At 36.9% G+C, this 22,049-nt stretch overlaps 2 protein-coding genes across 8 annotated transcripts in view; both read left to right on the forward strand.

Annotated features, from left to right (window-relative positions):
- Positions 1-247: 247 nt before the first annotated feature.
- On the forward strand, positions 248-5,351 carry LOC142545529 (CDPK-related kinase 1-like). The gene is made up of 11 exons (XM_075652753.1): positions 248-1,223; positions 1,847-1,977; positions 2,201-2,242; positions 2,330-2,438; positions 3,087-3,165; positions 3,251-3,547; positions 3,690-3,802; positions 3,990-4,097; positions 4,181-4,243; positions 4,376-4,543; positions 4,988-5,351. The coding sequence occupies exons 1-11, from the start codon at positions 732-734 to the stop codon at positions 5,123-5,125; spliced, it is 1,740 nt and encodes a 579-aa protein (XP_075508868.1). The 5' UTR covers positions 248-731; the 3' UTR covers positions 5,126-5,351.
- A 319-nt stretch (positions 5,352-5,670) lies between these two features.
- The window catches only part of LOC142545530 (protein kinase and PP2C-like domain-containing protein), a 17,866-nt gene continuing 1,487 nt past the window's right edge, over positions 5,671-22,049 (forward strand). The window contains exons 1-7 of one of the 7 annotated variants that reach the window (XM_075652758.1): positions 5,671-5,995; positions 6,115-6,231; positions 6,299-6,365; positions 6,683-6,812; positions 7,780-7,847; positions 7,980-8,107; positions 21,301-21,838. In XM_075652758.1, the coding sequence (XP_075508873.1) occupies positions 8,105-8,107; positions 21,301-21,838 (541 nt within the window). In that variant the 5' untranslated portion in view covers positions 5,671-5,995; positions 6,115-6,231; positions 6,299-6,365; ... (1 more) ...; positions 7,780-7,847; positions 7,980-8,104. Of the gene's footprint in view, positions 5,996-6,114; positions 6,366-6,682; positions 6,813-7,779; positions 8,108-14,852; positions 14,871-21,300; positions 21,839-22,049 lie in introns of those variants that run through there. The other 6 variants (XM_075652754.1, XM_075652757.1, XM_075652755.1 and 3 more) reach the window with 6 other exon arrangements.

Here is a 22,049-nt window from a genome sequence, read left to right on the forward strand (position 1 = left end):
GAAGATGTCTACAGATCCCTCTCCATCTTCACACACGGTCTCCCTCAGTAAAAGACAGGCTGGAACCATCCAAACTTAAACCGCACTCCCATTATTATCACTTCATTAATTATGGGCCCCTCTTAACATTATTCACTCAAATCATCTAATCTAAATAAAACAATCAAGAAATCCATTATTAGGATTACTTGTATTGTATGCATAAAACGATAAATTTTCTGGATTATAAGGGTGAATTCTTAATTACAATTTAGCTTGAAAAAGCAAAGGAAGAGAGGTCGTTGGGCTTCTTTCACCTTCACCTCTGCTTTCTTGCATACTTTGATCAACTCTTTTCTCACTTTTATGTTCTTTTTCTGGTTCATATTCCTTCCCTTAATGCATTTTTTTTGCTTCTTTTACTTTCATCATCTCAAGAAGTTATATTTTATTTCTCCCTTTTCCCTTCTCGTGCTTCTCTTTTCCGCGTTGATTTGCCTTGAACTATGTTTTCTTACTAAGTTCTCTCGTTTCCTTTTCTGGGTTCTGCTGATCAAGCTTTAAAATTGTATCTTTCTTTAGCTTTTATGCAAAAGATCGAGTCTTCGAGCATTGTTGGTGCACCCGTTCTTGTTTATTTTCTTCGTGGAAGTCAAAACTTATTTGGAATGTTGTGATCACGAGTAGCCATATTTTCCCCTCTAGTTTTACTTAAACGTATTCAATCTTCTGTATATACGGTTCTTGATTCGATGGGACTTTGTCATGGAAAACCCGTCGAACCACCACAAAATCATTCTGAAACTTCCATAATCCCTGGTGATAACGATGATGCCACACTCAATTCCTTTACTGGGAAAACGCCCAAATTCCCATTCTACAGCCCGAGTCCACTTCCTAGTGCATTCAAGAATTCCCCCGCGCATTCTAGCAGTGTCCTTTCAACTCCTTTGCGCTTCCTTAAGCGTCCATTCCCACCTCCATCACCAGCTAAGCACATTAAAGCCTTGCTTGCAAGAAGGCATGGCTCTCTGAAGCCAAACGAGGCCACCATACCAGAGGGTAGTGAGTGTGAGATCATTGAATTAGACAAGAATTTTGGGTTCTTAAAGAATTTCAACAGCCACTACGAGCTTGAGGATGAGGTGGGCAGGGGTCATTTTGGTTACACTTCCGCAGCTAAGGGGAAGAAGGGTAGTATGAAAGGGCAGGATGTGGCTGCCAAAGTCATTCCAAAATCAAAGGTACAATTTGAAATGGCTCAAAATCCATCTCTTGCTTTTATCAATTATTACAAGTTAATTTATTTCAAGTGAATTATTAGTTATTTATCTCAGGATATATGTCTTGTTGTCCATAAATTGGCATATTTGTTTATGGCGATGTTTAATTGGATATTTTCAATGTTTTTGTTTTCTTTATAATGGTTTTTGGATGAAAGATACAGTTATAACATTATAATACTAATCAAGTCAGTAGATTATTTGCTGTTAATGCTTGCGAGTAGTTTTTTGTTATCTTTGAAGATCTTCACTTGTATATAAGCAATTGTCTCAAGAACTTTGCAAATTTTTTTTCGTGACCAGGTTTCTTTTCGAGTTTGGCCTATATGAGTGTTTAATTGGTGGATCCTGAGATTTTTATCCTTATCCTCGTGACAATCATATTTGTACTGGCACACAAGATTTTGATTTCTCGTCAAGTTTCTGATGGAAGTCAAGTACCACTATTCTGATGGTTCTCAAGCGATGCAAGATTTTCATTTGAAAAGATACTTGCTGTGTGATTAGAAAAAAATGATGTGAAGGATGAGAGAAAATGATGAAGCTCTCATTATTTAACCAACTCTTCTAAAATTATTTTGCAGATGACAACAGCTATTGCCATAGAGGACGTCAGAAGAGAAGTAAAGATACTCCGTGCACTGACGGGACATAAGAACTTAGTACGATTCTATGATGCCTACGAGGATGAAGAAAATGTTTATGTTGTCATGGAGTAAGTTTTGACTTTTGACTGTTAACCTCAATCAATTAACTGGGTGGCAAAGCTATGCCTTTTCTCAAAGTACATTTTCGATGCTGAGAGATATATAATCTAGCTTTATCTTTGCCTTTTGTGGTTTCATTCAACTGGCATGTTTCAAATCCCCTCTGAACCTCAGGCACGGCGTCTCTAAAATCTGAATATTCACTTCCGGAGACTTTTTTCCTCGTTGCAGGTTATGTGAAGGAGGAGAATTACTGGATAAAATACTTGCGAGGTAAAGCTTAACGCCTTTTCTTTTTCATTTTTAGAAGTCCCTCTTCATTCCTGGCCTTTTAAGTAATTCTACATTTGTTTGATCAAGGGGTGGCAAATACTCGGAAGAAGATGCTAAAATGGTCATGGTACAGATTTTAAGTGTGGTTGCGTATTGTCATCTCCAAGGTGTGGTTCACCGTGACCTAAAACCCGAGGTATGTTTCCTTTTTCTAGCAAATATACCGTAGCGTAATACCTTTATTTCATTGAATAGTCTCATTTGCCCATCCCTGTAGGAAAGCTATTCAGTTTGATATTTATTACTTTTGCCACATCAAGCTATGTATCGATAATTCTGGTCTTATTTTCTGTAGTTTAAGTTCTGGCAGGGGTTCTATTCTGAAGTAGCAAAATGTATCAATGAATGGGTGCAGTGTAATAAATGATAAACGTGGTTGTGCCAGAAAAGGCTATATCCACATCTGACTACTAGAACTCTATTAGTCTCAATTTGTTTGAATTACAATCATCACCTCTTTATATAGGTGAAACATGTTTGGATATATACTTCGATTTTATGGACTACTCTAACAGGAGCTTCCTTTATTTGGTGAATTCTAACTTATATTGCATAAATATCCTTGGAGTGGCTTTAATTAATCAACTGATGTTTGACCTTAAAATATTTCTTCCAAGACTGATAGCATGCCTTACTGGTTTTTCCATTTTCCAGGAAATATGTATCAGCTAAACTCAAGCACTCATATAATTAAATGTATACGCTTTTTGAATATTTTTTTCCTGCTTTTGTTAAGAATTTTATGACTTTATACAACTATAATTGAATTCTTATGTCGTCTCAGAATTTTCTATTCACATCAAACGACGAGCATTCTACTTTGAAAGCCATCGACTTTGGACTGTCTGATTATGTAAAGCCAGGTTAATAAGCTTATTGGTATTAAATACCTTTTTTGTTCTTTTCATTATTTATGTGGTGTTAATTTAGATAGATTGATAATTTTAGATGAACGATTGAATGATATTGTTGGAAGTGCTTACTATGTGGCGCCCGAAGTTTTGCATAGATCATATGGAACAGAAGCCGATATGTGGAGTATCGGTGTAATTGCTTATATTCTTCTTTGCGGAAGCAGACCGTTCTGGTCAAGGACAGAATCTGGAATCTTCCGTGCTGTTCTAAAAGCTGACCCCAGCTTTGATGAAGATCCATGGCCCTCTTTGTCCTCTAATGCCATAGATTTTGTGAAGAGGTTATTGAACAAAGATTACCGGAAAAGGCTGACAGCAGCTCAGGCTCTTTGTAAGTCGGGTGGAAAATTTTATGATGGACTCTGTTTTATCCAAAACGGGATGCCTAAACTGGTATTTCCAGGGAGTCCCCAAGAAAATCTAGTGTTTATAACTTTGTACCCAAATATGTTGGTGAAGTTTTTAATTTATAGGTCATCCATGGCTGGCTGGCCATCACTCTATGAAGATCCCGCTGGATATGATTATATATAAGCTAGTAAAAGCTTATATATGTTCCTCTTCTCTGAGAAAGATGGCTTTAAGGGTATGTATATTTTTACTGTAGTAAGAAAACACTCACCGGTAATCCATCAGTCAATTTTTCAGTAATATAATGGCTTGTGTTCTCTTGTACCGTCTTTTAGCATTTCAACTGTATTTTCAGTGAAAATGGTACTAGTGGCTCATATGATTAAGTATTAACTAAGAAACCTGTTCGGCTATTGAAACAGGCACTTGCAAGAACGTTGTCGGTACCTCAGTTAGCCTATCTAAGGGAACAGTTCCAATTGCTAGGACCAAGTAAAAGCGGATTTATATATCCACATAATTTTAAAACGGTCATCTCTCTCTCTCTATTTCTCTGTTTTTGGTCTTTTTACTCATTTATCCTACTTTACTGATTTTATTTATTCGGTTGCAGGTTATGTCAAAGAACTACACTGATGCAATGAAGGACTCACGGGTTCTGGATTATGTCAATATGGTAATAATCTGGGCAACCTATTTCTCCTTCAAACGTTAGTTGTCATATATTTTGCAGATCATCTATCCTCACAAGGCTTACAATCATACTGGTGATGAAAATGGTTAAATCATATTTTCATGTGTCAATCAGGTGAGTTCTCTTCAATACGGAAAATTGGATTTTGAAGAATTTTGTGCAGCAGCCACAAGTGTACATCACCTGGAAGGAATGGAAACCTGGGAGCAACACGCACGCCTTGCCTACGAATTGTTTGAGAAGGATGGAAACAGGCCCATTAAGATAGAGGAACTTGCCCCAGTATTCCTCCCCCTCCTTCGTTCTATTCTCCTTTTCACACACATGACACATTTGCCCGCATTCACATGCAAATGCACATGCATAGAGGCATGGAAAAACATACGACCTCTGCTTGAAACATGTTTGGGACTAGAATTTAGCCTTCCTTAAGTTATAAAGATCTTCCTGCATCGATGTTTCAAGGCTTTAGATTCAGGGGGGAGTCCAGTCATCACATTTGTTTTTTGAAATTTTTTATCTATTTTTTATAAAACTGTAAGTTTTGCTCCTCAAACTTCCAAGTCCATGTAGTTTGCCATGTCTGTTCCATCTCTCCCATATCTCCTAATTTCTGGATCTGCCCCTGTTTAGATTGGTTCAATAGCCAATCGATGATGTTGCGAATTCTCATTTCTTCTTTTTGTTAATTTAAGAAATTTCTAACCTTTATCGCCTTTTGAACAGGAGCTTGGACTTAGTCCATCCGTACCTGTTCATGTGGTTCTGCAGGACTGGATTCGACACTCGGATGGAAAGCTCAGTTTCTTGGGGTTCGTCAGACTTCTGCAGGGTGTTTCTTCTCGCACATACCATAAAGCATGAACGAAATATGACCCAACTACTCAGGCTGTTTTTTGCAATATGGTCTATGCCTTGAAAAATCTTGAAGAACGTAGAATTATAATTTATAGGATCGGTTGCGCAAGTGTTGACCGTTTGTCAAAGCTGTAGCCATTTGCAGGATAGTGTAGATGAGATTAGATCACCAGATGTGTATGTAACGTTAGAGAAAATTTGAAATGTGAAGCGGTTTTTGTATCTCTCTATTGTATGTTAGTTTCTTAATAAATCATGGCTGTGATAATTATGCTCAAACCCCACATCTATCTATACTTTTGGATACATACCAGAGAAGTTGGTTTTTGATGTTATGATTTGAGTCTTTAGCTCAAGTGGTCATCAAATTAAATAAAATTAATTGCTCAGTAATTATATCAAAAAGTATCTTTTTAACGAAAGAAAAAAAAAATAAAACTTAACTTATAGAAATCAATTTAATATGCTTGCTTGTAAATCATTTAAAAAAATAAACTAGATTTAAGGTTCTAATTATGACTTTAATATTTTGTTCCATTTTGGTTTGGTTTCAATTTTATTTACTGACTTATTTTGAATAATGGGAATAAAATCACAGCAATTTCGGTTTCGATTCCAAATAGGAATAACAGGATTATGACTTTCTCAGATGATAATCCCAGTTTCTGTTCAATGGCGTGTTGTGTGGTGTAGCTAATTCAAGAAACTCACTCGATCCCATTTTTTCATCCTGGTGATCCCTCAAGAACATAAATAAAAAAAATGGTGTTGGAAATTATGGGACCAAACAATTGCATTCGAGGTTGCTGCCACAGTCAGACGATCCTCTTCATCTCCACTCTTCTTCTTACTCCATTACTTCCCCAATTGCCCGAGGTAGGGGTGAAATAATCCACTTACCATTATATTTTCGAGGATCGTATAGTCGTATTTAAGCTATCTGTTAACTTTTTGCTTAAACATCAACTGGGATTTTCTGGGTTTTTGGTTTCAAGGGGCGGAGAGTGTGGTTTACGGAGCCATTCTTGATGGTACAAAGTGGCAGTGAAGAAACAGATTTTATCCACTTCCGATGACCTCGATAAATTCCACTAAGAATTGCAAATACTCTGGTTATTTTTCTTTCTTTTTATGATATTTATTGGGAAAACACCAGTTTACGGAAAAAATATTCTGCAGATTGTATTGAGCTAAAAATGTAGAGCTATTCTGGACCGTGGTTTCCGCTGTATCAGCACGTTTGGAGGTCAATTCTCTCAACGCAATTCCTTTCTATATGTAATTACGTTTGGTCTTGTTACTTCTTGCATTTGTGCCTCCATCATGCTAGACCTTGGTTATTTAGTTAGATCTGCGGCCGACAACTTGTAAAACGTACAAATATTGCGAGATTTAGTTTTACAGATAATTGCGCCTCTGTGTGAGCAGACACGTTGATGAGATTAGAATCCTTTGTATAGAGTGAATTTGATAGTATATGTCACTATCATGTAATATTCAAATGTATTTACAAACAATTATTTTTGGTGCTCTGTAAATTTTTTTGGAATATGATTGCTGAAGCAAGTTAGATCATCCAGGAATATTAAAGTGATCATGCAAGGCCCCCAAACTACATGTTTTTCTTGGAGTTCTGGCTGGAAATCTAGCCCAGAAACTGCACATTGAAGAATGGAGTCCAAGCATTATTTAGGTATAGACACTTGCCTCTGATGAACCTTAATTGATTGAACGGTAGTAGTTGGTGTGTCAATAAATTTCTTGGTATATTCGATGCTTAAAGTGGGGAACATTAATCTCTCTGAAATCGATGTCATGATTGCACATCATCTTAACTATGATTTATATGGCAGATGCTTTGTATTTTGTATTATATTTGGTGCTTCAGTATTGCATGACCCAAGTTCTTTGTTCTATCATGGTTAACACCTCATATATTTTTTATATTCAAAGTACCTTTCAGCGTCAATCAGCAAAGTGGAAATTTGAATATATACGTATTTTGAAACTCTTGCACGTGTGCATGACAACTAAACTTGGTAAAAGCATACGCCAGCCAAATTAGTTCCATCATATGCAGTGCCCACCATAAAAATGGATATGCATATCAGATTCTTATTCTGTCAATCCCCATTTCTTGCTGATTTGCATGATAACTTCTCTGAATTTACTCCTTTTTATGGTGCATGTTTCTTAATCTGAAATTTCATCATAATGTCATTTTCATGGTGTTTGCCAAAAGTAACTGAATTTTCCGCCACTAATTCGATTTTCTTCTCGAAATTGCCATAAATTTCTATGACTTAGTGTTTTGCATACCAAATTCAGTAGATGAAAATGTATGTTTTTGATGAATGTGTAACATATGAGATGACAAACTAGCATGGGAATGGATGACGTGCTATAGAATTGTAAGTGTTTTTCTGAACAATTAGATACAAAATAAGGTTCACTGGAGATCTGTGTTGGTTATGTTCTATCCTCCTCTTTTAAGCCATTCTGGAAAGATACTTTGATAAGTTGATTGGCTGGTTCCTGAACAATCTATTTAGTGTTCTAATATTTTCTTCTCCTCTCACTCCTCTTTTGACCTTTTCAAGTGTTAGATGAATATGGATTTGAATGGTCAAAATGACAGCTCCTTTGTTTTCTGTTTCCAGCAAAAGCTTTACAATATCTTCATAACCTTGGGATTGTGCATCGGGATGTAAAACCAGCAAATATTCTTGTAATGTCTTCAATGATTTCTTGATGCACCCAAACTTATAACACTACTACACATCTGAATTTTCTGTATAAAAACTAATTTTCTGTAAACTTTAGTCTTTTACCTGCATGTTGCACGCTGTGTTCTGTGCAGCTTGACAAGAATTTTCGTCCACATTTAGCAGCTTCAGTTTAGCTGAGCACGAGAATAATCTTAAACAAGTTTCTACAGCAGACTATAAATCTGACCAGCAAACAGGTGGCTTCCAGAAAAGAAATATGGTTGGTACTCTTATTTACATGGCACCTGAAGTTCTGAGAAAATAGATACGAACTGAAAAATCGGACGTCTATAGTTTTGGAATTGCAATCAAGAAAGAACTTTTCAACGACTTACTATATTTTTAGTTGATGAAAAGCTAATGTCATTCTTATGCTAGGCTAATTCCTTGCAATGATAATTTGGAGCGTATATTTAAAAAAAAAATTTGTTTACCAATCTTGAAATCTAAATTGCTTTAAAAATTAGTTTGAAATCTAATTTGTTGCATTTTTGTATTATTAAAATTCACGCTGAGCTTGAGTTACCATAACTATTGGCCAATTCAAAAGGCTACTGATGCTTGGGATTGGCTATTGCGTTGCTTTTTGTGCTACTAATGCTTTTACGAAATAGGTCTCACCTTTTGCTTTGTCAATTTTAATAATGTTATTGAGAAGTAGATGTCTAGTTGGTAGGGGTTAAAAAGTTGTAAGGTAAAAATTACGTGTTTGGCTTCTGAAAGTGATTTTTTTTGAAGTTCTGAGATAAGGGTGAATTATTCTATTGCAGTTGCCTAATGGTTACAAAAAGAAATCTGTTAGAGCCTTGACAAGCAGCCCCTCAATATCAAGACTCTGTGGTTGGGTTTTGTTTCTTGTAGCCTGTGGGGACCCGGACGCTAATCATCATCTTAATCGTCTTTGAGATTTAATTATCAATTAAGATAAACATGGTCTAAATTTTTTTTTTTTTTTTTTAAAATGCGGAAGGTAATGGAATCAATCTATTATACAAACCAGTATAATAATACAAATCTTGTACAACATGCTTCTAGTTCAAACTAGTCTAAGGTTTAACTAATAAATTTCAAGTATTAAACCAAGTCTACAATAAATCCGGAGTCACCACTCTAAACTCGTCTTCTCTTATCATCTTCTTGACCCCGATCTTGTCCCACCTGTTGTCATGCACACATACAAACAAGACAACAGCCGGATACTCCGGTGAGAATAAATCCCAGTATAAATAATGTATACATGCAGTTAACTGAATTAACATAAAAGCATGAATTATATCTTATCACATGTAGCATAATCAAACAACATGTATCAATACCAATCTGTAAATAATATCTGAATTGTAATCTACGAAACATAAATCAATACAAATCTGTAAATCAAGTTCTAGTCTCGATATCTAAGACTCGACTCATCTCTCATTCTAATCTAGGGATCCCGGTGAATAAGAACGTAACAAGTCTCCCACCTACTACTACCAGTCGCAGTGGCGGTACGTTCTTATATCTGGACTTTGGTCTAGCTGTATCGAATAATCTACAATAAGAACAATGTATGTATCTTAAGCATATCGATACACCAAACGTCCAGTGCCTTGGCATATTTACCAAGACTAAGCCTAGTCTGACAATGTGCAATGGGTCAGTGACTATACTGTCAAAATCTAACCCCTCTGTCAGCGACTCTCACTCAATAGCTCTCTGCTTTCTATTTCTAATTCAATAGAATAAACATAATCATGAAAATACAAAGGTATAAAAACAATACCATATAAGTATGTGGTTTAGGGAAACTCGAGTTAAATCTAACTCAAGTCGATCTCCCAGTTAACATCAATTTATACATTTCTCTTCACGATCTGATGAAGACGAAGTCTTGTATGTCAATCTGTCCATACCCAAATCTGATAATGACAATCATATAAATACCATATCAGTATATAACTCAATTCAAGACCTGTTCTGATCAATACTCAAATCGGTATATAATCTGATCCATATCTGAACAAGGTACAATCTAATTCATATCAATGATATCATGATACAATCGAAATCATTACTGAATCTGATCAATCTCAATCAATACTGAATCTGATCAATATCAATCTACTGATGTTTCGACGGCATAACAATACAGTCACGATAACTCCGTCTATCTCAATATCACAGATATAATACCAGAATTCATAACCAGTATCAGTACAACTCATAATCTGAATAATAACACAACTCTGATATAGAATCTCAACTAAATCAACTCTGAAATTCATAACAATTTCATAAACAGTCTATTCTTTAATCTGATTTCAGTTATACAATGTCTACTGTAGCAGAAACATCATATCTGATTCATATTCAATTCTGACAATATCATAATTTCAAATCATGTCTAAACGTAACAAAATTTACATCCAGTTGTAGCCTGCGTTGATAGGAACACAGTACTGAAGTCGGATTCAAAATCAGACGGACGGATTTTGTGTAACACTCAAATTCTCACTCGAAAGAAACTTGAAGCATTCCTTAAAATTCTCTCCTCGGCTTCCTTCTTTCTTTTGTTTCAGAGAGAGTATGTTTGTTCTTTATATATACATACATATACACGTTGCATTCCAAGACACCATGTGGCGATTTTTCATGATGCATGCCGCGCGCATATGCGCGCATATGCGCTGGTGCCTGCTGCATAAATCTTCTCGCGCATATGCGCGACGTTTCTCGCGCATATGCGCGAGATGTTCTGTCTCGCATATTCCCTTACTCGCGCATATGCGCACCTTCCGCCGCGCATGTGCGCCGAACTCTCTGGACGTTCCGCGCATATGCGCGCATTCAAGCCGCGCATGTGCGCCGATTATATTCTTCACACCTAATGTGATTCCTTCTTTCGGCTCTCCCGATCTGATCCGTTCTGTCTATAATTTTCTCGATTAATAAATAAATCATTTCAGATTAATCTCAGATTATAGTAATAAAATCTCGGGCCTTACATTTCTCCCTCTCTTAGATCTGAGTTCGTCCTCGAACTCGCAAGTAATCAATTCAGAGATATCAGAAGAAATGTATACAGAGTTTAAATCAGAAACTTATCTCAATGAATCCATTCTGAACGAACTCGCAAGTAATCAATTCAGAGTTATCAAAAGAAATGTATACAGAGTTTAAATCAGAAACTCGTCTCAATGAATCTATTCTGAAATCTCAATCTCATATTAGATTCCATCTCTCAAAATAGCTCTGACAAAATCAATCTCGGAATACTGGCTATATAACATCCGTATATACCAAACTACAGCTCATAACAAATCCTACCATCAGCTGTTATCAAATCTGTTTATCCCATTCAAGGATATATTAAATCTTCAGCCTTGAATACCAATTGTCACCATCCGACGTTGGCATATTAAGTCTGTCTGGTCTGAGCTATCTTCATTCTTTTCTGAATTACCTACCTTTTCTTTGTCATATCTCTGACCGTATCAGATCTTATCTCAGATATCTTTGAGACATTATTCTTATACCAAAGAAATCTGCAGTACTTATTGTACAATGCTTCGTATGTTGCTATCCCAATACTCATTTGATGATTCTCATTGGACCAAGTGACAGTGCATCGTGTTAACTAGTGCTAACATCCAGCACTATAGATCTATACATAATCTCTCAGATCTGGATAGTATGCGAAGGAGTTTGTGGTATATTCTGCCACAAGTACAAAATCAAGCAAAATCACAATCTGATATACTCTACTTCGGCATTCTAGTTATTCTGACCACTTTTCTGACATCGATCTGTGTCATTTGGTCATGTTTGTACGTTATCTGGTACAAACTAATAGATATAGATCGAACAATCTGTCAATCACAAAGCATATCATATCACAGTCTGGAAAGTATTGCAGTGGTCTTATTACGAAATTCATCGAAATATACTCCCTATGTCTAGTCAAGAATATACAAATTCTGTAATAAATCTTCTGATCTCTATCTTTCTATCTTCATTTATTGCGATTCAGACATTTCAGTACAATTCTGCCAACATTTCAGCATAAATTCTGCCATAACTGATTTAATCTGTCTATATCAAAATTGTCTGTCCGAATATTATACATTCTCAGTCACCAAAATGCAACTGAATCCACTTCTGTGCGCTTCTGACCCTGTCTGTCATTTCCAATTCGAACTATTTGGTATAAACAATCAGTTAATAATATAAATTAAAGAAAAATACCTACCTGGTATTCGGTTCTGATTATCGATATCAAATTCTGTTGTACAATTCTGAACTATTTGACATCACAAGATAATCATTCTCATACCGTAAAATCACATATCTGTCACTCTGATCGATGCTCTGTTCTGATTATTGAAATTAAGCTCTGAACATTCTGATTATATTTCTGAACTGCTGTAAAAATATAACAATACTCAGGCAGACACAAAATAACAATCGTATAAGATAATCTGCCAACTCAGACCAAAAATAAATTTCTGACAATTCTGACATTTCTGAAATTTCTGATATTCCTGATGTTTCTGATATGTCTGATATCGGTATCATTCTCAGTCACTGATTCTGATCTCAACTGTGTCAAAATCAATCGGTATACTAACTTCAGATATCGCATATTCTGAATACAATCTGTTTCAAGCAGAATTCATATCTGAATAATTTCTGTATACAATAATTACAGTTTTCAGAGTATTCAATACAATCCTCAGATATTCGATTCAGTCAATCAGATGCTGTAAGTATATCAAGCTATCATAGATACAACAAGCATGAACTCAACAGAATATCTCGGAACATACTGAAACATGCCAAAGAGAAACACTAAATCAGATGTAACTCCTGGTCGGTACTCTTCTACTGATCTTTCAATTCTTTCAATTCATTCAATGTCATTCTGTACATTTAATATCATTCTGTACTGAATTCTAAAACAACAACAGTACTTGATATCAATTCAATTCTGAAATCTATTTTTCTGATATAAAGCAAATCTGAAATCTTATCTGGCAATTATCAACCAACTCGTACATCATTGGCAATCTGCCAATGCTAGGCTCGATTTCAGTACATCTACTGAATACATAAGGATACCATCTGTTTCTTTCTGTAACAATCGAGTCATAGACAACACAGATATCAAAGGAATTCTAGATCTAGAATCCTTACTGTGGAATCTCTACTCAACCATATCTGGTTTGAATCTTATACTCTCCTGAAAGGAATCTATAATAGTTTTGTACTTGTTCAGCATATTAATATCAATAATGCGGTTAAATCAGAAAACACAAGTACATCATAATCTAACTCAATCTTATTCTCATCTTACTGTAGTATACAATATTTCACAGAAATCTCTGATATCCATTTTTCTTTCCAAAAAAAAAATAAGGGAATCAATACTACAGTACAATCAGACTCAACAGATACAGCATATTTCAATGCAACTCAGTCAAAGATAATCGTAGGGAATGCATTAGTATATGTCAATACCTATGCAATATAATCATAAAAAAACAATACCTGCCACTCTATCATCAGGTGTGTCCTATGTCCGTTCCTCGGTCTTCTGCTCTCTAAAATCTTCGGGAACTTCTCTGAGGACAAACTCTAGCAAAGTGTCCCGGCTGTCTACAAATATGGCAACTACCAGTCACTCCCTGGCATTGCTCTGTGGAATATCTCCCTCCGCAAATCCTGCAATACACTCCAGTATAACTTGGGCTGGAACCACTGGAGCTAGTTGAACCGCTCAGTCCGCTCCCTAACTTCTTGAATGGTTTCTTTCGAGCTTTCAGCAAATCTTGCTTTCCACTCGTGCTGCCGCGATCAAATCGGAGAGAGGATTGCTATGTCTGGGGTTGCATCGCACACACCCTTTTTAGTTGTCTAATCAGACTCGCCTCCGCTCTCTTCGCTTTACTCAAGGCATCAGCAAAATGATAAGGTCGCTGCATATTCATCAATGCAACTATCTCCGAGTTCAATCCTCTGATGAACTGATCCGCTACAGCTTCATCATTTCCAATTATATTAGGAGCAAAACGCAGTAGAGTAGAGAATTTAGCAACATATTCTTCAATATCCAGTTGACCTTGTCTCAAATTCTCAAACTCTGCTTTCTTGTCCTCTCGGTACGAAATTGGGAAAAATCTTTGATAAAATTCAGTTCTGAATATTTCCCACGAAATCACTGTACCTCTCTGTTCTAGCATTCTTTTACTTATAGTCCACCAACTTCTGGCAGTCTCTCGTAACTGGTGGAATATCAGTTTAATACTCTGCTCATCTTAATAATCAAGTAAATCAAACAGTATTTCTATGTCATCAAACCAGTTGTCACAATCTTCAGACGTCTCGATATCACTCAGAATCGGCGGCTGAAATAACGGAAACTCTTCCAACTGTATTTCCATCTGAGTTTCTGAAACATCTATCTGTTCAGTCGAAGTACTACCCCTTTCTGGAATTCTCCGTGGAGGTATATCTGCTTATCAAAACATTAGTACTCAAATACTACAAATCTGTTCCAATATTTCTCTGATCATCTTACTGCTGATCAAGAATCAAATCTGATTCATACTCAATAATACATATTACCAATTCAAATCAGATAATTAGATAACATGTATTTTAAAGCAGTAAAGCATAATGTCATGCTAGCACACACAATGTAAGTCAACATTAAAATAAATTTCATGCTAGCAATCACATGCAAGGAAAGAAAACTCAATCTACCCCGCTCATTCTCTTCTATCTCAGTCTAAAGTATCTATCGCTCTGATACCACCTGTTGTGGGGACCCGGACGCTAATCATCATCTTAATCATCTATCAATATGCGTGCAGGATAGTCAAAAAAATAACAAATACCTGCAATCACTCCTCCTGGTGCATCCTGAGCCTGGTCCTGAGACAAAGCATGGACTTGGGCTTGCTGTGGCCCTGGAAATGGCTGCTGAATAGGACCTCTGGGAGGTGGGTAACTAGACTGCTGAAATGATTGGGTAGAAGCATATGGTCTAAAGACTGGTCCACAGGGAACTTGACCAAAACTGTTGTGGTTGGAAATAATTTCCAAACAACACAAACAACATTTATATACTCGAAATAAAGTCATAACATCAATTCACAAACCTATAGCCGCACTGGCCAGGACTAACATATAAAGAGCCGACAAGGCTCGCTCACACAACAACAATCCAAAACATCGTAAAAATAACAGTACAGCTACACAGAGCATTCCCTGGCAAAAGTATGACTCCATAATATAATATCTGGGAACTCTCAATCACAATCCAACTACTGGGCACCGCAACCTGACGCTCCACCAGACACGTCAAATCCTCCTGGATAATCTGCTATGGCATCAAAAACAACCACAACATAAACAGAAAAGAGGGTCAGGCCCCAGTACGACGAACCAGTAAAATTATGACAATTATAACTGACGTGAAATAAAATCAAGTAAAATGCAATGAAATGCAATGCAATGCGTGTCGGTAACAACGAAATAACGGATACCAAACGGAGTCCAAATGAAAAGCATCAGCAACAGGAATTGTGGCCACCCGTGCCAGGAACGCAGCAACGTAATATCATGCCGCCGCTCATCCATGCACGTAGCATCGAGGGTACGGGAGCTACCCGCTCCGCCCTCATGCAAGTCATCAGGAGTGCTAATCCTACCCACCCGCTCCATCGATGACGCAACAACTCGATAGATCAATATCAATATCAATAGCAATCAAAGGAGTCAAGGCTCGAAATGCTATGCACCAATAGTATCAACTCAAATAAATGCATGAATGCAATCACGTATTCACAGAAGCGCATAAAGCACGCCACAACTCATTGCAAAATACTTAACGTCATTCCACATCGCTATAGACGTGATAATAAAATAGTTCATGCGTATCTCAACTGAATACTTAATTTACCACTGAAATTTCTTAAGGATTTCTCGAAGAATCCAATCATGTGACAAATAATACATTTCATATCAAATTCCATTTATTTTTCCAATATTTGATAATTTGGCCTAAATTTAGGCTTTACAATTTCTAAAACTCAACTCAAAGTCAAATATAGCGATTTATTTAACTTAAATCTCTCAATACCGGACAACTTGAAATTTCGAAAATTCAATCATATCGAACCTGAAATTTTCGATATTTACTAGGAATTTCCAAAATTTTCATTTTCCATTTCTAATGCTATAAACGCATCTCAATAACAATTTAACATTTCAAAAAACATAAACTCCCTTAATAGGCTAAATTCGAAATATTATCTAATTAAATTTCAAAATTTAGCTTAATACCTCTAATCGGCTCCGATATAGCACCCACAATCAATAATCCAATATATATTAATTATTGGAACTCAATGAATTAAAATACCCAAATTTCGAAACCCTAAAATCTGAATTATACCTCTGAAAGTTTTGAATCTCGTTCTAAGCTTCGAATTCAAGCTTCAACCAACCTAAATCAAGGTTTCCTCTTGATTTTCCGGCGAAAATAGACGGCGGTCTCCGACGGGTTTCCGGGAGTTGCGATTTTTACTTGCAAAAAGGGTATCACTGGATAGCCCTTGTCGAGAGGATTCCAAATATGTATTTACTTTCGAAAATCGGTGACCGACGGTGGATTTACGAGTAGTCAAAGGCGGATGAAAATTTGTTGAATTTTACAGACGGTCGGGAGAGAGAAAGCGCTTATGATCTGATTTTTTTATTTTTATTTTTTTAAAAAACTTACTTATACTAAATGGGCTGGGCTTAAGGGTGTAACTTGGGTTGGGCTCTCACAGTTATCAACTGGCCTAAACCAACAAATGTGTCAGAGATTCGAAGTTTTTTGGGATTAGCCGGGTATTATAGGCGTTTCATTGAGAGATTTTCTAGAATAGCGAGGCCTCTGATCCAGTTGACACAGAAAGATCGACGTTTTGTGTGGATTGCGGAATGTGAGTCTAGTTTCCGGACTTTAAAAGAAAAGTTGACCACAGCTCCAGTGTTAGCTTTGCCTACAGGCTCAGGTGGATTTGTTGTTTGTACAGATGCTTCTTTGAATGGACTGGGTTGTGTTTTGATGCAAAATGGACGAGTGATTGCGTATGCATCTCGTCAGTTGAAACCACATGAGACTCGATATCCAGTTCATGATTTGGAGTTAGCTGCCATTGTATTTGCATTAAAGATATGGCGTCATTATCTGTACGGAGAACAATTTGTGATTTATTCTGATCACAAGAGTCTGAAGTATCTTTTCACACAGTCCGACTTGAATATGAGACAGCGTCGATGGTTGGAATTGCTTAGGGACTTTGACTGTGAGATTCAGTACCAACCAGGGCGAATGAATCAAGTTGCAGAAGCTCTGAGCAGAAAGGTTCAGCCTAAAATGTTGGCATCTTTGACTATTTCAAAAGTTCATGAGCATTTGGGAATTTCGGGATGGACTTACCAGTCTAGGGGCGACTACTTTATAGTTTCATCTATTCAAGTTGAACCACAGATTGTTTCTAAAATCAAAGCAACACAAAGAACTGATCCGCATGTTCATAGATTGAAATAATTGACTCAGACATGTCAGTCAGACAAGTTCAGTGTGGCTTCAGATGGATGTCTGCGCTATAATGGTAGACTTGTGGTTCCGAATTTTATAGATTTAAAAGAAGCCATACTTCGAGAAGCTCATTGTATTCGACACAATGTTCATCCTGGAATCAGAAAGATGTATCATATCTTGAAATCCCATTACTGGTGGGAAGGTATGAAGAAAGAGATTTCTGACTTTGTGGCTAAATGTTTGACGTGCCAACAGGTTAAAGCTGAAAGAATGAGACCTGGTGGTATGTCACATAGTCTTGAAGTGCCATAGTGGAATTGGGAGCACATTGCTATGAATTTTGTGACACACCTACCTCGTTCTAATCGTGGCTGTGATGCGATTTGGGTGATTGTGGATAGATTGTCTAAATCAGCCCATTTTATTCCTTATGATCGTACTTGTACTTATAAGAAAATGGCAAAAATGTACATTGATCATGTAGTCAGATTGCATGGTGTGCCTGTAACCATAGTATCAGATCGTGATCCCAGGTTTGCTTCGAAGTTTTGGGGCAGTTTGCAATCAGCATTGGGTTCAAAGTTGGCAATGAGCACTGCATATCACCCACAGAGAGAACCATTCAGACACTCGAGGATATGTTGCGAGCAGTCGTGATGGATTTTAGTGGTGGTTGGCAAGAATCATTGTCACTTGTTGAATTCTCTTACAATAACAGTTTCCAAGCAACCATCGGGATGGCACCATTTGAAGCCTTGTATGGCAGAAAGTGTAGATCTCCGATATGCTGGGAAGATGTAGGAGAACGACAGATGTCAATGCCAGAATTTGTTCAAGAAATGAAAGAAAAGGTTGAAATGATCAGGAAAAGAATGAAAGCAACGCAAGATCGTCAAGCCAGCTATGCTAATAAAAGGCGTAGGCCTTTAGAATTTCAGGTTGGCAATCAGGTTTTCTTGAAAGTATCACCGTTTCGTGGTACTATGAGATTTGGGCGCAAAGGGAAGCTAGCTCCGCGTTATATTGGTCCATATACGATTGTTGAGAGGATTGGCACTTTGGCTTATCGTTTGGACTTGCCGCAGAATTTGTTTTAGATACATGATGTGTTTCATGTATCTATGTTACGAAAGTTCGAGCCGGATCCTTCTCATGTCTTGAGGACTGATGAGGTGGAGTTGGATAGTTCCCTTAGCTATGTTTGAGCATCTAGTACAAATCCTTGATCGTAAAGAAAAGCAACTTAGGAATAAGACGATTCTACTGGTTATGGTGCAATGGAGTAGACATGGGAGAGAAGAAGCTACATGGGAATTAGAGGCTAAGATGCGTCAGCAATGGCCTCATTTGTTTGAAAATGTAATAAATTATTCCATGTATTCTGATTTTCCTATGTACTATCAGTGGTAAATGTTTATAAACCACTTTTGTATAAATGTTGTGTATGCTAGATTTCGAGGACGAAATCTTTTATTAGTAGGGGAGAATGTGAGAGCCCATTTCCCAAGCCCAAACAAGAAGCCCAGCCCATTTGTTTTTATTAATTAAGTAAATAATATAAAATAATATAATGTAAAGAAAGAAACTTGAATCATCATCACCGTTTCTCTTTCTCTCTCCCGTAACCGAAGTCAACAATTTTCTTCCGTCTTTGATTGCCCGTAACACCACCGTCGGTCAACGATTTTCGAAAGTAAATACATATTTGGAATCCTCTCGACAAGGGCTATCCAGTGATACCCTTTTTGTTAGGAAAATCGCGACTCTCGGAAACCCGTCGGAGACCGCCGCCTATTTTCGCCGGAAAATCAAGAGGAAACCTTGATTTAGGTTGGTTGAAGCTTGAATTCGAAGCTTAGAACGATATTCGAAACTTTCAGATGTATAATTCAGATTTTAGGGTTTCGAATTTTGGGTATTTTAATTCATTGAGTTCCAACAATTAATATATATTTTATTATTGATTGTAGGTACTATATCGGAGCTAATTAGAGGTATCTAACAGATTTTCGGAATTTATTTGGATTAAATTCGAAAATTCAGATTTAATTATTTGGGAGTTTATGATTTTTGAAATGTTAAATTTGTTATTGAGATGCGTTTATAGCATTAGAAATAGAAAATGAAAATTTTGGAAATTCCTAGTAAATATCGAAAATTTCAGATTCGATATGATTGAATTTTCGAATTTCAAGTTGTCCGGTATTGAGAGATTTAAGTTAAATAAATCGTTATATTTGACTTTGAGTTGAGTTTTAGAAATTGTAAAGCCTAAATTTAGGCCAAATTATCAAATATTGGAAAAATAAATGGAATTTGATATGAAATGTATTATTTGCCACAGGATTGGATTCTTCGAGAAATCCTTAAGAAATTTCAGTGGTAAATTAAGTATTCAGTTGAGATACGCATGAACTATTTTATTATCACGTCTATAGCGATGTGGAATGACGTTAAGTATTTTGTAATGAGTTGTGGCGTGCTTTATGTGCTTCTGTGAATACGTGATTGCATTCATGCATTTATTTGAGTTGATACTATTGGTGCATAGCATTTCGAGCCTTGACTCCTTTGATTGCTATTGATATTGATATTGATCTATCGAGTTGTTGCATCATCGATGGAGCGGGTGGGTAGGATTAGCACTCCTGATGACTTGCAAGAGGGCTGAGCGGGTATCTCCCGTACCCTCGATGCTACGTGCATGGATGAGCGGCGGCATGACATTACGTTGCTGCATTCCTGGCACGGGTGGCCACTGTTCCTGTTGCTGATGCTTTTCATTTGGACTCCGTTTTGGTATCCATTATTTCGTTGTTACCGACACGCATTGCATTTCATTGCATTTTACTTGATTTTATTTCACGTCAGTTATAATTGTCATAATTTTACTGGTTCGTCGTATTGGGGCCTGACCCTCTTTTCTGTTTATGATGTGGTTGTTTTTGATGCCATAGCAGATTATCCAGGAGGATTTGACGCGTCTGATGGAGCGTCAGGTAGCGGTGCCCAGTAGTTGGATTGTGATTGAGAGTTCCCAGATATTATATTATGGAGTCATACTTTTGCCATGGAATGACCTGTGTAGCTGTACTGTTATTTTTACGATGTTTTGGATTGTTGTTGTGTGAGCGAGCCTTGTCGGCTCTGTATATGTTAGTCCTGGCCAGTGCGACTATAGGTTTGTGAATTGATGTTATGACTTTATTTCGAGTATATAAATGTTGTTTGTGTTGTTTGGAAATTTTTGGGATGTCCTACTTACGGGAAGTTCATGCCGAAATTTCTATTGGCCCAAAAGAAAAATTTTTAATCGCTTTCGCTGTTTACATTAACAGATCCAGTTTGTTTGGCCATTAAATGTTAATCAGGAGCACGAGCCCCCACACAAAGTGTTGTACGATTTTATTTTATTGTTCTTGTATCTACCATGAAAAACTAAGGGCATCTAGGAAGTCTCGAAACTTCATGAGAAAACATCAATGTCAAAATTGATGATGTCTGTATAGTAATGGTGATATTTTGCATTTTTTACCCTATATTTACTGTAAAATCCATCACTATCAGCTTCTAGTTTGTTAGGAATCTTTTTATTTTGTATCCCCTTGAGTCGGCCCTTGCCATGGAACTTCTTAATACAAAACAAAATCATATAACTTGGTAATATGAAAATCTAGCTCAAGTTAAATAATACTTAAAAATGCCGAGTTCGTGTAAAATATACACAGTGCATTTTATTTCCTTTTTTTAATTGGTGTTTCGAGTATAAATTTTTATATTGCTTGGTCATTATTGATCTTTTGGGCTTATTATATTTTACATGCTGGTGGCAGGCCCATACAGTCTTGGAAATGAACTACACTCAGCAGCAACTTACAGCTGCTGTGGTTTCTGAAGGCTTGCGACCTGTTCTAGCTACTCCTGAGTCCAGTGCTTCAACCAAGTTAACCTCTTTAATACAGAGATGTTTGGATGCAGACCCTCAAAAGAGGCCCTCTTGCAATGGCATAGTTTCAGAACTTGATCTAATGCTTGGATGCAAAAAAGAAGTGAATGAACAAGATGCCTTTGTCAACTCTCGTATGTCTTGTGGGCATACCCATGAAACAACTGTTAAAAGTTATCAAGAACCAATTAACTGGTTGACCCATGGCAAAGGGTTTTCACCAAGTGATTTGTTTACTTCTCAAAATGTTCCGGGCACGTGGTTCCACTCTTCAAACGATTCTTCGGCCTACCATCCAGTTCTCTCTTGGGGTTCCTTCTCAACTTGTGGAAGAAGGGAAACCATGGAGGTTGCACATTTTTTAATACCCAATTTCTGCAATGAGAAGGATATCCATTTTTTTGGGATTTTTTATGGTCATCGAGGTATATGTAAATCCACTTTCTACTGACATCAATGTAAACCCTAGGAATTATCAACTCTTGATTAATTGTTTTCCATTCTTTCGAGAATAAGAATAAATAGATCAAGAAAATGAGGTGGTCAAGACCTTAGGCAGCTCGACGCATCTAGTTTCGGTCTTGCTAACGGGCGACAAAAGGATGTTGGCCTTCCCATTTGAAGCGGAGAAGGGGA

This window comes from Primulina tabacum, chromosome 5 (assembly GCF_025594145.1).
Source record: "Primulina tabacum isolate GXHZ01 chromosome 5, ASM2559414v2, whole genome shotgun sequence".
NCBI classification, from domain to species: Eukaryota; Viridiplantae; Streptophyta; class Magnoliopsida; order Lamiales; family Gesneriaceae; genus Primulina; species Primulina tabacum.